Genomic DNA, 14,182 nt, shown 5'->3' with positions numbered 1-14,182 from the left:
ACTCATGGGTGAGATCTTACCTGAATGGAAGTCGCTCAACCAACTGAGCTACCCATGTGCTCCAATCAAAGAACCTTTTTTTTTAATGGTTATTTATTTTTCAGAGACAGAGAGAGACAGAGTGTGAGTGGGGGAGGGGCAGAGAGAGAGAGAAAGACACAGAATCCAAAGCAGGCTCCAGTCTCTGAGCTGTCAGCACAGAGCCTGATGTGGGGCTCGAACTCACAAGCCGTGAGATCATGACCTGAGCCGAAGTCAGAGTATTAACTGACTGAGCCACCCAGGCACCCCTCAAAGAACTTTTTAAAGGCAGACATAAAAACCCCTTTTTACTTCTTCCAATTGAATTAGTCTTTTCTACAGTCATATATTATACAGTCATAAGATATATCCTGCATATTTTACAAGATATGTTAATATTACTTTCTTATAAGTAAATCAGTCTCCACCAATAAATAAATAAATAAATAAATAAATAAATAAATAAATAAAAAGTTGGTCAAGACTCAGTCCAAACTCTTCAAATTGTAAACATTAAATATGTGCAGTTTTTTGTATATCAATGATACCTCAATAAAACTGGTTTTAAAAGGCATTAAGGGGTGCCTGGGTGGCTCAGTCAGTTGAGCATCTGACTCTTGATTTCAGCTCAGGTCATTATCCTAGGTTCGTGGGATTGAGCCCCATCCAGGCTCTGCACTAAGCATGGAAACTGCTTAAGATTCTCTTTCTCTCCCTCCCTCCCTCTCTCTCTCTCTCTCAAATAATAACATAAAATAAAGGCATTAAAATGTTTTCACAGCCCATAGGTAGGTTATGGCCTACAGCTTGAAAACCTCTTAGAGGTGAGGAAGACAAAGAAGCAGCAAGAAATATGAGTGATTTGTAGGAATACTGGAGAGAGTGGTGTCCCAAAAGCCAAGTGAAAAAAGTATGTCAAGAAGGGAGTTGTTCATTCTTTCTCATTGCCAAGTAGTATTCTATTGTGTATATAAACCATAATTTCTTTAACCATTCATCAGTTGATGGACATTTAGGCTCTTTCCATAATTTGGCTATTGTTGAAAGTGCTGCTATAAACATTGGGGTACAAGTGCCCCTATGCATCAACACTCCTGTATTCCTTGGGTAAATTCCTAGCAGTGCTATTGCTGGGTCATAGGGTAGATCTATTTTAAATTTTTTTTTTTTAATTTTTTTTTCAACGTTTTTTATTTATTTTTGGGACAGAGAGAGACAGAGCATGAACGGGGGAGGGGCAGAGAGAGAGGGAGACACAGAATCGGAAACAGGCTCCAGGCTCGGAGCCATCAACCCAGAGCCTGACGCGGGGCTCGAACTCACGGACCGCGAGATCGTGACCTGGCTGAAGTCGGACGCTTAACCGACTGCGCCACCCAGGCGCCCCTATTTTAAATTTTTTGAGGAACCTCCACACTGTTTTCCAGAGAGGCTGCACCAGTTTGCATTCCCACCAACAGTGCAAGAGGGTTCCTGTTCCTCCGCATCCTCTCCAGCATCTATGGTCTCCGGATTTGTTCATTTTAGCCACTCTGACTGGCATGAGGTGGTATCTGAGTGTGGTTTTGATTTGTATTTCCCTGATGAGGAGCAAACATTGAGTGTCTTTTCATGTGCCTGTTGGCCATCTGGATGTCTTCTTTAGAGAAGTGTCTATTCTTGTTTTCTGCCTATTTCTTCACTGGATTGTTTGGTTTTTGGGTGTGGAGTTTGGTGAGTTCTTTATAGATTTTGGATACTAGCCTTTTGTCTGATATGTCATTTGCAAATATCTTTTCCCATTCCGTTGGTTGCCTTTTAGTTTTGTTGGTTGTTTCCTTTGCAGTGCAGAAGCTCTTTATCTTCATGAGGTCCCAATAGTTCATTTTTGCTTTTAATTCCCTTTTCTTTGGAGATGTGTCAAGTAAGAAATTGCTGCGGCTGAGGTCAGAGAGGTTTTTTCCTGCTTTCTCCTCTAGGGTTTTGATGGTTTTCTGTCTCACATTCAGGTCCTTTATCTATTTTGAGTTTATTTTTGTGAGTGGTATAAGAAAGTGGTCTAGTTTCATTCTTCTGCATGTTGCTGTCCAGGTCTCCCAGCACCATTTGTTAAAGAGACTGTCTTTTTTCCATTGGATATTCTTTGCTGCTTTGTCAAAGATTAGTTGGCCATACTTTTGTGGGTCCAATTCTGGAGTCTCCATTCTATTCCATTGGTCTGTGTGTCTGTTTTTGTGCCGATACCATGCTGTCTTGATGATTACAGCTTTGTAGTAGAGGCTAAAGTCCGGGATTGTGATGCCTACTGCTTTGGTCTTCTTCTTCAATATTACTTTGGCTATTCAGGGCCTTTTGTGGTTCCATACAAATTTTAGGATTCCTTGTTCTAACTTCAAGAAGAATGCTGGTGCAATTTTGATTGAGATTGCACTGAATGTGTAGATAGCTTTGGGTAGTATTGACATTTTAACAATATTTATTCTTCCAACCCATGAGCACGGAATGTTTTTCCATTTCTTTATATCTTCTTCAATTTCCTTAATTTTCTATAAACTTCCTATAGTTTTCTATAACTTTCTATAAACAGTTTCCATAAACTTTCTATAGTTTTCAGTATACAGATCTTTTAAATCTTTGGTTAGGTTTATTCCTAGGTATTTTATGTTACTTGGCAATGAGAAAGAATGAAATATGGCCTTTTGTAGCAATGTGGATGGAACTGGAGAGTGTTATGCTAAGTGAAATAAGTCATACAGAGAAAGACAGATACCATATGTTTTCACTCTTATGTCGATCCTGAGAAACTTAACAGAAGACCATGGGGGAGGGGAAGGAAAAAAAAGTTATAGAGGGAGGGAGCTAAACCATAAGAGATTCCTAAAAACTGAGAATAAACTGAGGGTTGATGGAAGGTGGAGGGAGGGGAAAGTGGGTGATGGGCATTGAGGAGGGCACCTGTTGGGATGAGCACTGGATGTTTTATGGAAAGTAATTTGACAATAAATTTCATTTAAAAAAAAAGAAATAAAGGAACTAAAATACTTCTAAAAAATAAACATTAATAAAAATTTAAAAAATACAGCTCATTTTTTAAAAAAAATAAATAAATAAAATTTAAAAATTAAAAAAGAAAAAGAAAAAGAAGGGAGTTGTTCACTGAGTCAAGTGCTGCTATAGAGAAAGATGATGACTGGGGGTAGATCAGTGGATAATACAATGACAGAGCCACTAGTAACCTTGACCAGAACAGTTTTTGTTGAAGTTTTGGTGAAGACAAAGACCTCAATGGAGAATATTTTTTATTGTTCTTATTTTCTTTGGACTTTTATGTATTTTCCAAATGTTCTACAATGCAATTTGAACATCAAAAATAATAATAATAATAATATAAACACACAGTTTTGTCACAATTATAAAAAATAAGTTTGTTTATTTAAAAGAATGTCGTGGGGCGCCTGGGTGGCACAGTCGGTTAAGCGTCCGACTTCAGCCAGGTCACGATCTCGCGGTCCGTGAGTTCGAGCCCCGCGTCAGGCTCTGGGCTGATGGCTCGGAGCCTGGAGCCTGTTTCCAATTCTGTGTCTCCCTCTCTCTCTGCCCCTCCCCCGTTCATGCTCTGTCTCTCTCTGTCCCAAAAATAAATAAATAAATTAAAAAAAAAAGTTGAAAAAAAAAAAAGAATGTCGTAATTTGAAATTTTTCTCTTGTGAGCACCTCATTCTCTTTTTAAAATGTTTATTTTTGGGGCGCCTGGGTGGCTCAGTTGGTTGGGCGTCCAACTTCAGCTCAGGTCATGATCTCACCGTCTGTGAGTTTGAGCCCTGCATCAGGCTCTGTGCTGACGGCTCAGAGCCTGGAACCTGTTTCAGATTCTGTGTCTCCCTCTCTCTCTGACCTTCCCACATTCATGCTCTGTCTCTCTCTGTCTCAAAAATGAATAAACGTTAAAAAAAATTTTTTTTAAATAAAAACATAAATAAAAATCAAAATGTTTATTTTTGAGAGACAGAGAAAGAGAGAACACACACCCATGAGCAGGGGGTGAGAATGGGGATCGGGGTGTGGGGGAGGGGCAGAGAGAAAGGAAGAAAGAATCCCAAGCAGACTCCACACTGTCAGCTCAGAGGCCAATGCAGGACTCAGTCCCCCAAACCCAAGATCATGACCTGAGCCAATGTCAAGAGTCAGACACTTAACCGACTGAGCCACCCAGGTGCCCCGTGAATACCTCATTCTTAATAGTACTAAGTAAAATGTCCTGATACTTCAAGCTAGACATCATCTAAACTTTCCTAAATTTTTTCCTCTATTTTTCTGTTCCCCAAACTTCTCTAAAGGGAAAGTAAGGTTTAATTATTTCTCTCTGTGTTGAAATCTCTTCCTGTTTTCAAGGATTCAGACTATGTTTTACGCAATATGATGGTTACAAGGCACCTGGGTCTAACAAAAATCCACAGGAATCCCCCTATCATCTTCAGGAAGACATGCATCTTCAGGTATGAGAAGCATTTTCATGTTTGTTTTGCTCGACTGCCAAAACACATTCCCCTACTGTGATAGTAGATCTGAGAGACACAGCTTTTGTCTATTATTAGTATACTTAAATCTTACCCTGATAGGTTTTAAAGAAAAATTCCTGTTTGCGTGGGACATGTTAACTCCTTTCCCCTTCAAGTACTTTTTAAAACAGATTTAATTGGTATTTTATATTAAAATTGCATGTTTTAAAGCATGATAGTGTTTTATTTTTCTGTGATGTTTTTTTTCAAACATGGAATTCAACAAAAATCCACCATGATTGTGAAAAATATATCCATGTCACTTACCAGAGCTCATCATGTTAATGTTAGCTAGCCTGTGGACATGTATTTTTTATTTGAAGAAAACAGGCCAGGCAAAGGTGGGGAGGAAGCAGAGAACATTGTCTTTAATAAGTACTCAGCTCTGGGTTACTTTGCATGCCTTTCATCTGTGGGATGCCAGGAACACAAACCGGACAGATGCAAAACTGATCTCAACCAGGGATGCACCTATCACAAAAGGGACTGACTGCTTGTTAGAGGTCAGTGTGGTTGAGTAGGCAGTAATCTATCCCAGTCCAGTAGGCTAATTTGACATTTAAGCACATGTGTTAATTAAATTTTAGTTTGGCCTCATATCTGAATGTTCATTCAGTTTCAACCTCTTTTCCACAGTTATTCCTTGTGCTGGTCGAATTTTATGAGAGTCCTTGCACACCCAGACTCAATCTTGGACTCCTGTGTGTAACTTACAACAGGTGCCTCTTGAGGAACTTTGTTGACCAATCAGCTTTATCTTTATGCCTGGAAAGTTTGGCATGATGCTTCATGACTGTGGTTATCATAAAGACACAAAGTGGTGGCTCAGCAGCAGGAAGGAGTGGGAACAGCAAAAAAAAAAAAAAAAAAAAAAAAAAAAAGACATAAAGGACATAATCTTCCCTGGCATTATAGGATTGGTATTATGAGTCATAAATGTGCTTTTTGAGGCTAGGCAAAGCACCAACATTTTTACAAATACCTCAAAAGAATGACATCTGAATGTCAACATAGACTGGAAAGGGGGAAAAAGATGTGTCTATACCTCACTAGAGAGAGAAACCACTACTACATTTCAATGAAAATCTCAGGTCCCTCCAGGGAGCAGTGCTGCTGAGGCCCTACCCAGATCCTTAATATACATTCTGCTAGGGGCTGCACACTGTAGCTTCCTCTGGAGCAGTGCCCTTGAGTGATGGGAGCCCCTTACCTGGCTGTGCGTCACAGTTAGGTAAACACTTGTCTTACAACACACACTCAAAGATGCATGGTGGAGCCAATGACTGATAAAAGACCTCTCCAAGGTGGGGCAGATTCTTGGCACCATTTGCCTTCCAGAGCTCCCCTTAGGATGAGGCTGAGGCTAGCCTTCACATTCTTTTTAAAATTTTTATAAGTTTACTTATTTTTGAGAGAGAGAGAGAGAGAGAGAGAGCAAGCAGGGGAGGGGCAGAGAGAGAGGGAGACACAGAATCTGAAGGAGGCTCCAGGCTCCGAGCCCGATGCAGGGCTTGAACTCACATTGAACCCACAAGCAGTAAGATAATGACGCCCAAAGTCGGATGCTTAACCAACTGAGTCACCCAAGCGGCCCTAGCCTTCACATTCTTAATTAGCTGCTTCTTCCCTCTTCTGCTTTCCTCAGACCCTTACAGGTTTCTGTGGAAAGCATTCCCTCTATAAATCCTTTGCAGAAGCATTCATGTCTCGGGCTCTGCTTCTAGGGAACCTGACCTAACATACTCATCAGTTCCTTCAGGCATTCAACTGGTACTTATTGGACAATATGTAAACAAAAACCAAATACCTTCAGACAAGTAGAAGTATAGCAAAAGACAATAAAACAGAGTAGCAGATGGACAGCGACCCGGGTGCTGCTACTTTATTTAGATTGCTTGGTCAGAGAAGGCTTCTCTCTCCAATGAGTGAGCTGAGAGAGAGAGCTCTGTGAAAGAAAGGGGGGAGCGGTCCAGGCAGATGAAACAAGGGCTGGTGTGGCTGGAGCATCGCTGGCACAAAAGAGCGATTCAGTATGTTTGGGTGGAATGTTACGAGACTGCTGATGTCTTATATCCTTATGCTTATTTGGTTTTGGTTTCAGAGACTTCCTCTTTAAGTGTACAGACACTTCAGAAGTCATTTTGGCCTCTGTCTGTGGAGAGAACCACATAGTAATTCCACTCCGTGAGAGAACGGGAAAGGCCTTAGGAGTTCTTGACTTTAACATTGGCAGGAATAAGATGCTACTGTATCGAGAATTTAAAGATCTGCAGAAAATGATAAAGGTGGTCCAAGCTGCCTGCTACGAAATATTGGGAGAAATATCTGGAGAAATAAAGAAAAACTATATCCTAGGTATTGTGAACGTAAATGTTCTGGATTCATGGGTTTAATAAATTTGGGGGAATCACAGATTGCAATGAAGGATGCACTTTCTAAAAGGAGTTGTTACAATATACAGCAATATACAGCATGAAAGGAATTCCCTCATGCAGTCTTGGGCTGATGAGTGTGGTCTATAAATTAGAGGAAAGGGTATTAAGTCTCATTTTCTTGGCTAGAATCATATGGTTTAGAACTGGAAGGACTCATAAAGGCAATATAGAACTAGCATTTATTAAAAGCCTCATCATGTATCAAGCACTTTAAATATGTAATTTCAATTAGTCCTTACCCTAACTCTGTGAGGTGAATGGTGATACCTCATTTCACAGGTGAGGAAAGTGAAGCTCAGAGAAACTAAACAACTCACACCAAATCACACAGTTAGCAAGTGATGAAACCTGGATTTGCACCCCAATCTGGTGCTCTTTCCACTAGATTACACAGTATTCATTTGCTGGGACAAGTGAATCTTATCTTGTTTTACAGATAAAGAAGCTAAAAACCATCAGAGTTAAGGTCCAATAGGAGCTTAGTGGCAGAACCCAAGACTAGACCCCAGTGCCTGTGATTCCACATCCAATAGGCTGCTCTTAGTACAAAATCAGTTTGGCCATAAGGGAAGGAAGAAGGAAACATGGAGACCTTTGGCTATCTAGAATGGAGTAAAGAGAGTAACACTACGTGGGATTAATCTGAGAGGTTTCTTGCCACCAGGTAGGGTGGAGTAAGTAGAAAAAAGAAGAAAATTTATGTTTTTTGAGCATCCACTATGTACTTACCACTAAGCACTTTTACTTATATCATCTTATTCAATTCCCAGATCACCAGGGAAGTAGGGATCAGCCTATGCTCACAGAAAGGAAAAGGAGGTTCAGAGAGACAAACCTAAGAGTGGGTATTCAACCTGAGGTCCAACTCCAAAACCTGAGTTTTTACCTTTCCTCAAAGCCTCTTCCTGTGAGCTTCACCAGTGTAATTCCATTTCTGCATATTAATTTCATGACTAGAGAAACGAAGGTTGTTTAAAAGCATAGGATATGGCTCTTTTTCCTGGAAAAAAAAAAGTTTACTGTATTATGTTCAGAATGCTATGAAAAACCAATATATGTACTGAACAACAGTGTGAGATGTTGCTCTGTTGTTTCAGAGATTGAAAATGTAGGTGAAGTCCAGCGGGCAGGAATTCTCTTTTTCCGAATCATGCTGCAAGAGCTGCAGGAAAGCCTCCAACTGCTTACCTCCTTAGACTTTGTATCACTGTTACTCTATGACTATCATCCTTCGGTAGAGCCCACATACCTGCCAGACACCAAGTCCCAGGAGGTGGAGGCCAACACAAAACTAGTACATGACATCCTGTTAGCGGTTATCTTGTTCATTCATCCAGAGCTGGAATTATCAAGTGACTTCGGAAATTGGGACAAGTGTAAAATGGTAAGTTTTTTTTTTTAAACGTTCTTTTTGTTGAAGAATAACCCACACAAGTTTAGGTATACAAATCATAATTGCACAAATCCTAAGTGTACAAATGCAAGATTTTTTACACAATAAACATTTGTAACCAGCATCTAGCTCAAGAAACATTAATGGCACCCCCAAAGCCTTTCTTTGTACCCTCTCCTCACCCCAAGAGTGACCAGAATCCTGACTCCTAACACTGTAGATTGGTTTTGCCTGTTTTAAAATTTACATAAATGGGGGCTCCTGGGTGGCTCAGTCAGTCGAGCATCTGACGACTTCAGCTCAGGTCATGATCTCACGGCTCGTGGATTCGAGCCTTGCATCTGGCTCTGTGCTGACAGCTTAGAGCCTGGAGCCTGCTTTGGATTCTGTGTCTCTCTCTCTGCCCCTGCCCCGCTCACACTCTGGGTGTGTCTCTCTCCCAAAAATAAACATTAAAATTTTTTTTTTAATTTACAGAAATGGAATTATGTAAACTCATGAATTGGATACTCCCACTTGCTGATGCTCCCATAACTTTTATTCTTTTGTTCACAGTATGTTAACAGACACTTTGTCACGAACATTTGTGCCTTTGATCCAACTGCTAGGCATGTGGAAGTTAATTTAAAGCTCATTGGTGAATATATCAGAGGTAAATTTACACTTCATTGTGTTCGAAATCTAACAGTAATAAAACATAGTTACAATTCAAATATTCAGATATTTTTATCACAATAAAGCAAGTGCCTCATAAGTTCAATTTTTAGGAAAAATAGTTCTGATAGTAATCCTCTACAGGGAGGAACACTATAATTGAGTGCATTACCCAAAGTCACTGTCTATGCCACACTTTTGAGAATTCAGAATCATGTTCATCTCCCACTTTATTGACTACATGTGCATTATTTACTAAAAAACAATAGAGGATATGGGCTGCAGTGAGGAAAAGAAACAAGTACATTAAGGAAAAAGGCTATTACTATCTTCGGGTTTCAATGAAGAACCAAAGAAAATGATAGATCATGAGACTTTATATGCCAGTAATGTAGACTTTTTGGAGAAGGAGAGTCACCAGAAATCAGAGTAGGGGAGCTCCCAGGTTGGAAAAGGTGATGAGCTCTTTGGCCACAGAGAACTGACCACATATAAGAGTAAATATCCAGAGTGAAATAGGTGAAGGGATTTTCTTTATTTCAAATTTGTACTGAAATTCTAGTTAGTTCACATATTTGGTAAAATTGGTTTCAGGTGTAGAAGTTAGTGATTCATCACTTACCTATCACATCCAGTGCTCCTCACAAGTGCCCTCCTTAATACCCATTAGGTGAAGGGGTTAAGAGTACACTTATGATGAGCGCTGAGGAGGGTATAAAATTGTGGAATCACTATATGGTGCACTTGAAACTAATACAACACCATATGTTAGCTACACTGGAATTAAAATTTTAAAAAAGAAATATCTATACATATATAGGCATACATTCTTCCATGGGTGTATGTTATCCCACCAGAGACCTCAGGCCATTTGTGCGAATGTACCAGTTAGGAAGAAATTTAAAGTTTGTATCTATTTTGTTACTGATGAAAAACTAACCATCAGTTGGGAAAATGGCTCTGTAGAAGTTTTTTACTAAACCTGTCCCTTTCCTCCCCTTCCACCTTTCCAACTCTCTGTAGAGACTCTGGACTAAGTCAGAAGGGTTTCTAGACTTTTGTGATGTGCATATTATGCCAAGAGGCTGAGAACCAGAGAAAGTCTGAGAAGGGGAAGGCAACCACACTCCTCAGGGTGTCTCTGGCAGTGGAAGCATGTAGCAGTGAGCCAGGGCAGATAGATGAAGGGGAGAGATCGAATCGCCTAGGAAAGCAAGATACTCTCAGAAGTTTGGGAATGCTAGAGAACAGGAGAGAACATGACATTCAAATAAAAGTTAAGATTAGAATTTCTGGGGTGCCTGTGTGGCTCAGTCAGTTAAGCATCTGTAAGCATCTGACTCTTGATCTGGGCTCAAGTCATGATCTCATGGGTTTGTGAGTCTGAGCCCTGCATCAAGCTCTGGGCTGAAGGTGTGGAGCCTGCTTGGGATTCTCTCTCCCTCTCTCTCTGCCCTTCCTCTCTCTCTCTCTCTCTCTCAGAATAAATAAATCCACTTAAAAAAATAAAGATTAGAATGTGTATTTGGAATGGCTTCTCCTGTAGCCTCATGACTCTGGGCTGATTCATGGGAGCCTCTGAATTTATAGATGTCACAGGTATCACTTCTTTTAAGGTGCTATTCAAGGGAAATTATAATAAGAGCAAAACCAAAGATTAAAACTTGTTTAACTCTATCCTTGTCTACACTTGTTCCATACTTGTTCACTCACTGTTCACTGAAGACTTAAAAATCCAGAAGAAACATCTCTGTGTCAGTGCCTGCTTGCTGCTCCTCCCTTTAAGGTAGATTTAGTCCCCACCATGAGCACCAGTAGGCCCTTCCCCTCCACGTGCGACCTGAGTCCCTGCTCCACTTGGTAGGCCCCAACATGCCAGCCCCTTGGCCTAGAGCCAGACCCTGCTGCTAGGGTCACTGGTGTCCTCTCAGACTGCTGTTTCACCTTCTCGGGCAAGGACACAGGCGCTCACCACTGAAAAATCTAGTCCTTTTGTCAGATGGGAGCTGGGGATGAGGAGCAAGCCCCACAACTCCCCATCTTGCAAGTGTGTTCAGGATTTGGCTCTCACCCTCAATTAGCTCATCTCCAGACAAAGACATCTTCTGTAACATTGTCCCAATGCTTTATGGGAATCTTTTCAGTTCAGGTTCCACCTCTGATTTGCCTACCAGAACTAACTCCTATAGTCACATGCAGCTCCTTTGTTTGGGTAAACATGCAAATTTCTGCCTCCTCTCCTCTCCTTTCAGCTGTGCTAGCCAATTCCTGAGCAGCCTTGATTGCCAAAGCTTCCACCACTTTCTCTTTTCCAGCAGTGTCCTCAGGTGGCAGGAATTCCAACTGCAGTTAACACAGCTGGATTCAGCCAGAACCCTAATAGCCCTCAGGCCCCCCTTCCACCACCACTGCCAAACCTTTAGCATTATAGCAGTCTCTGCTGCAATCAAGAAAGTTCATAGGCCACCCAGACACCAACCCTCTCTCCTTCAGACGCAATTGTATTAGGAAATTGTAAGCTCTCCATTTAGGGAAAGAAGGGGAACTCACGGGGGCACCTTTCTGTTTGTGCCTGAAAGAGAAGAGCCTCTGGCGGGGCAATTTGTGGCTCAAAATTTATCTGAGCCTTCTAGCAGTGTTAACTAAAGCCCCGGTCAACAACACTACCTAGCATGAAATACCACCAACAGTGGTCATTTCTGCCCAGGTTGGGGAGGGACTGTTAACACAGCTCCTAACCCACCAAGCCTTTCAAACTAATGATTTTGCCAAGAAGATAAAATCAGGGCTGGTGATGTGTCTACACTTTCTTAGGACTTCTGCTGTCAACTTTCACCCTACTTCATCCTAGTTCTAGAAAGGAATATATATTTTTTTAATGTCTTAGAAAAGGTACACTTTATTTTTTATTCTTTTTTTTTTATTTTTCCCAGTTATTATTGAGATATAATGACATATAACATTGTATTAGTTTAAGGTATGCAACATAATGATTTGATATATCTACATATTGAGAAATGGTCACCACCAATAGGTTTAGTCAACATCCATTACCTCACATAATTAAAAGATTTGAGGGGGCAGCACCTGGGTGGCTCATTTGGTTAAGCATCTGCCTCTTGATTTTGGCTCAGGCCATGATCTCCCAGTTCATGAGATTGAGCCCCGCTGATATTCTCTCTCTCCCTCTCCCTCTGCTTCTCCCCTGCTCCTTCTCTCTCTCTCTCTCTCTCTCCCTTCCCCCCCCCCAAGTAAATAAACATTTTTTAATTAAAAGATTTTTTTCTTGTGATGAGAACCTTTAAAATGTACTCTCTTAGAAACTTTCATATATACAGTATAGTATTGTTCACTATAATCACAAGGCTGTACATTACATTCCCAGAATTTATTTATCTCATAACTGGCAGTTTGTACCTTTTGACCACCTTTGCACATAGCCCCTGTCTCTGGTAACCACCAATTCATGCTCTGTTTCTGAGTTCAGTTTTTTTAGATTCCACATGCAAGTGAGATCGTACAGTACTTGACTTTGACTTTTTTTCACTCAGCATAATGACTTCAGGGCCATCCATGTTGCAAATGACAGGATTTCCTTATTTTTATGGCTGAATAATATTCGTTGTATATACGAAATGTACACCACATTTTCTTCATCCATCCAAGTCTTGGATGTTTTCATGTCTTGGCTATTGTAAATAATACTGCAATAAACATGGGGTGCAGATATCCCTTTGAGACAGTGATTTCTTTTCCTTCAGATATATACCAAAAGTGGAATTGCTGGATCACATGGTAGTTCTATTTTTAGTATTTTGAGGAACCTCCATATTGTTTTTTACAATGACTCTACCAATTTACCTTCCCTACAGTGTACAAGGGTTCTATTTTCTCCACATCCTCATCAATATTTGTCATTTCTTGAATTTTTGATAACAGCCATTCTAACAGGTGTGATATGATATCTCATTGTGGTTTTGATTTGCATCAAAAGGGGTATTTTATATTCTGGTGGAATTCCAGGCAGCTGAATCCCACCTTAAGATTGAGGCTGTCATCTATGAAGGAGCATTGGACAGCTTTGTTCGGCAAGCTTGGCGTCCTAAGGCTGTGCCATTCATTGCATGTGAATGTTGCTGACATACTTTCCTGTAAGGGAACCCAGTGCCTCCAGTGACCCCTGGACCAGGACCCAGACAGCTGTGCATGCAGTAGTGCATCAACAACCTCTGTCACTCTGCCTAAAGCACTTCCAGTAGTTGTCCTCTTCTTCCCGAAGACCCATGACCTGACCACCTTCTCAAGGATCTATTTTCCCCACTCCACTTTGGACCTATGCTGCCAACTTTGCCTGCTCTTTCTGTAGGGTGTCCCATACCTGTCCCATGTCCCCATCCCAGGGGGTTAGACACATGTTATCTACCGGGAAATGTTATCAGACTTGGAAGCAAGAAGAATGATCTCTCATTTCAAGTGTGACCAGAATCACTTTGCTCTCTAGAGCCTGTATTTCTGCCAAGTGGCCATACTTCCTCCCCATGCCTAAATCCAAGGGTCTCTAAGTCTATAGATGCTGGTCTCTGCAGAAGTTCCCCTGCAGGAGCCCTAGAGCTCCTCCTCTGCCAAAGCAGCCAGATAGATGTGCTATTACCATCTATAAAGAAACTCACCAGCTTCCTCAAAAAAAACACCACCATGATCCACCAGAGATGGCAATGGAGGGAGATGACCCACCATCATGGGGGAAGGACTGCTGGACTCACAACCCTGATTAACTGTCTTCAAGATTCACCTTCCCCAGGCGATCTTTCCCTAAGCACTATTGCCACCATCGTGGTGGCTCTAGCAATTGCTATTCTCTATCTCCCTCCATTGCAAGAGTGGGACAAGCCTCTCCTTCATTCCTCATGGCACAGCTGAAGATGAGATAGGAACCTTTAATAAGACACTACCAACTTTCCACAAATAAGAAATGTGAACACAGCACTGAACTGAATATGCAACTGTGATCATATGCCTGGTTCTTTTAAACAAGTCAAAGTGAAATGAACAAGATACCAAGAATATTGTTTTGTCCTATTAATTTGGACCCTCTATATACCCTCATTGGTTTGGATTTAGTTACAGTTCTCTACCGCCTT

General features: G+C 41.0%; 1 protein-coding gene across 17 annotated transcripts in view; it reads left to right on the top strand.

The window, feature by feature from the left end:
* The window catches only part of EFCAB5 (EF-hand calcium binding domain 5), a 187,732-nt gene that overhangs the window by 165,844 nt on the left and 7,706 nt on the right, over positions 1-14,182 (top strand). For 14 of the 17 annotated variants that reach the window (XM_078437557.2, XM_078437554.2, XM_078437552.2 and 11 more), the window contains 4 exons: positions 4,393-4,496; positions 6,661-6,914; positions 8,092-8,378; positions 8,943-9,039. In XM_078437557.2, the coding sequence (XP_078293683.1) occupies positions 4,393-4,496; positions 6,661-6,914; positions 8,092-8,378; positions 8,943-9,039 (742 nt within the window). Of the gene's footprint in view, positions 1-4,392; positions 4,497-5,195; positions 5,279-6,660; positions 6,915-8,091; positions 8,379-8,942; positions 9,040-10,064; positions 13,053-14,182 lie in introns of those variants that run through there. The other 3 variants (XM_078437563.2, XM_078437564.2, XM_078437566.2) reach the window with 3 other exon arrangements.

The sequence above is a fragment of the Panthera onca genome, chromosome E1 (assembly GCF_046562875.1).
Source record: "Panthera onca isolate mPanOnc1 chromosome E1, mPanOnc1 haplotype 2, whole genome shotgun sequence".
Taxonomy (NCBI): domain Eukaryota; kingdom Metazoa; phylum Chordata; class Mammalia; order Carnivora; family Felidae; genus Panthera; species Panthera onca.
Note: the sequence above shows the minus strand (reverse complement) of the source record. Positions and strands in the feature narration are given on the sequence as shown.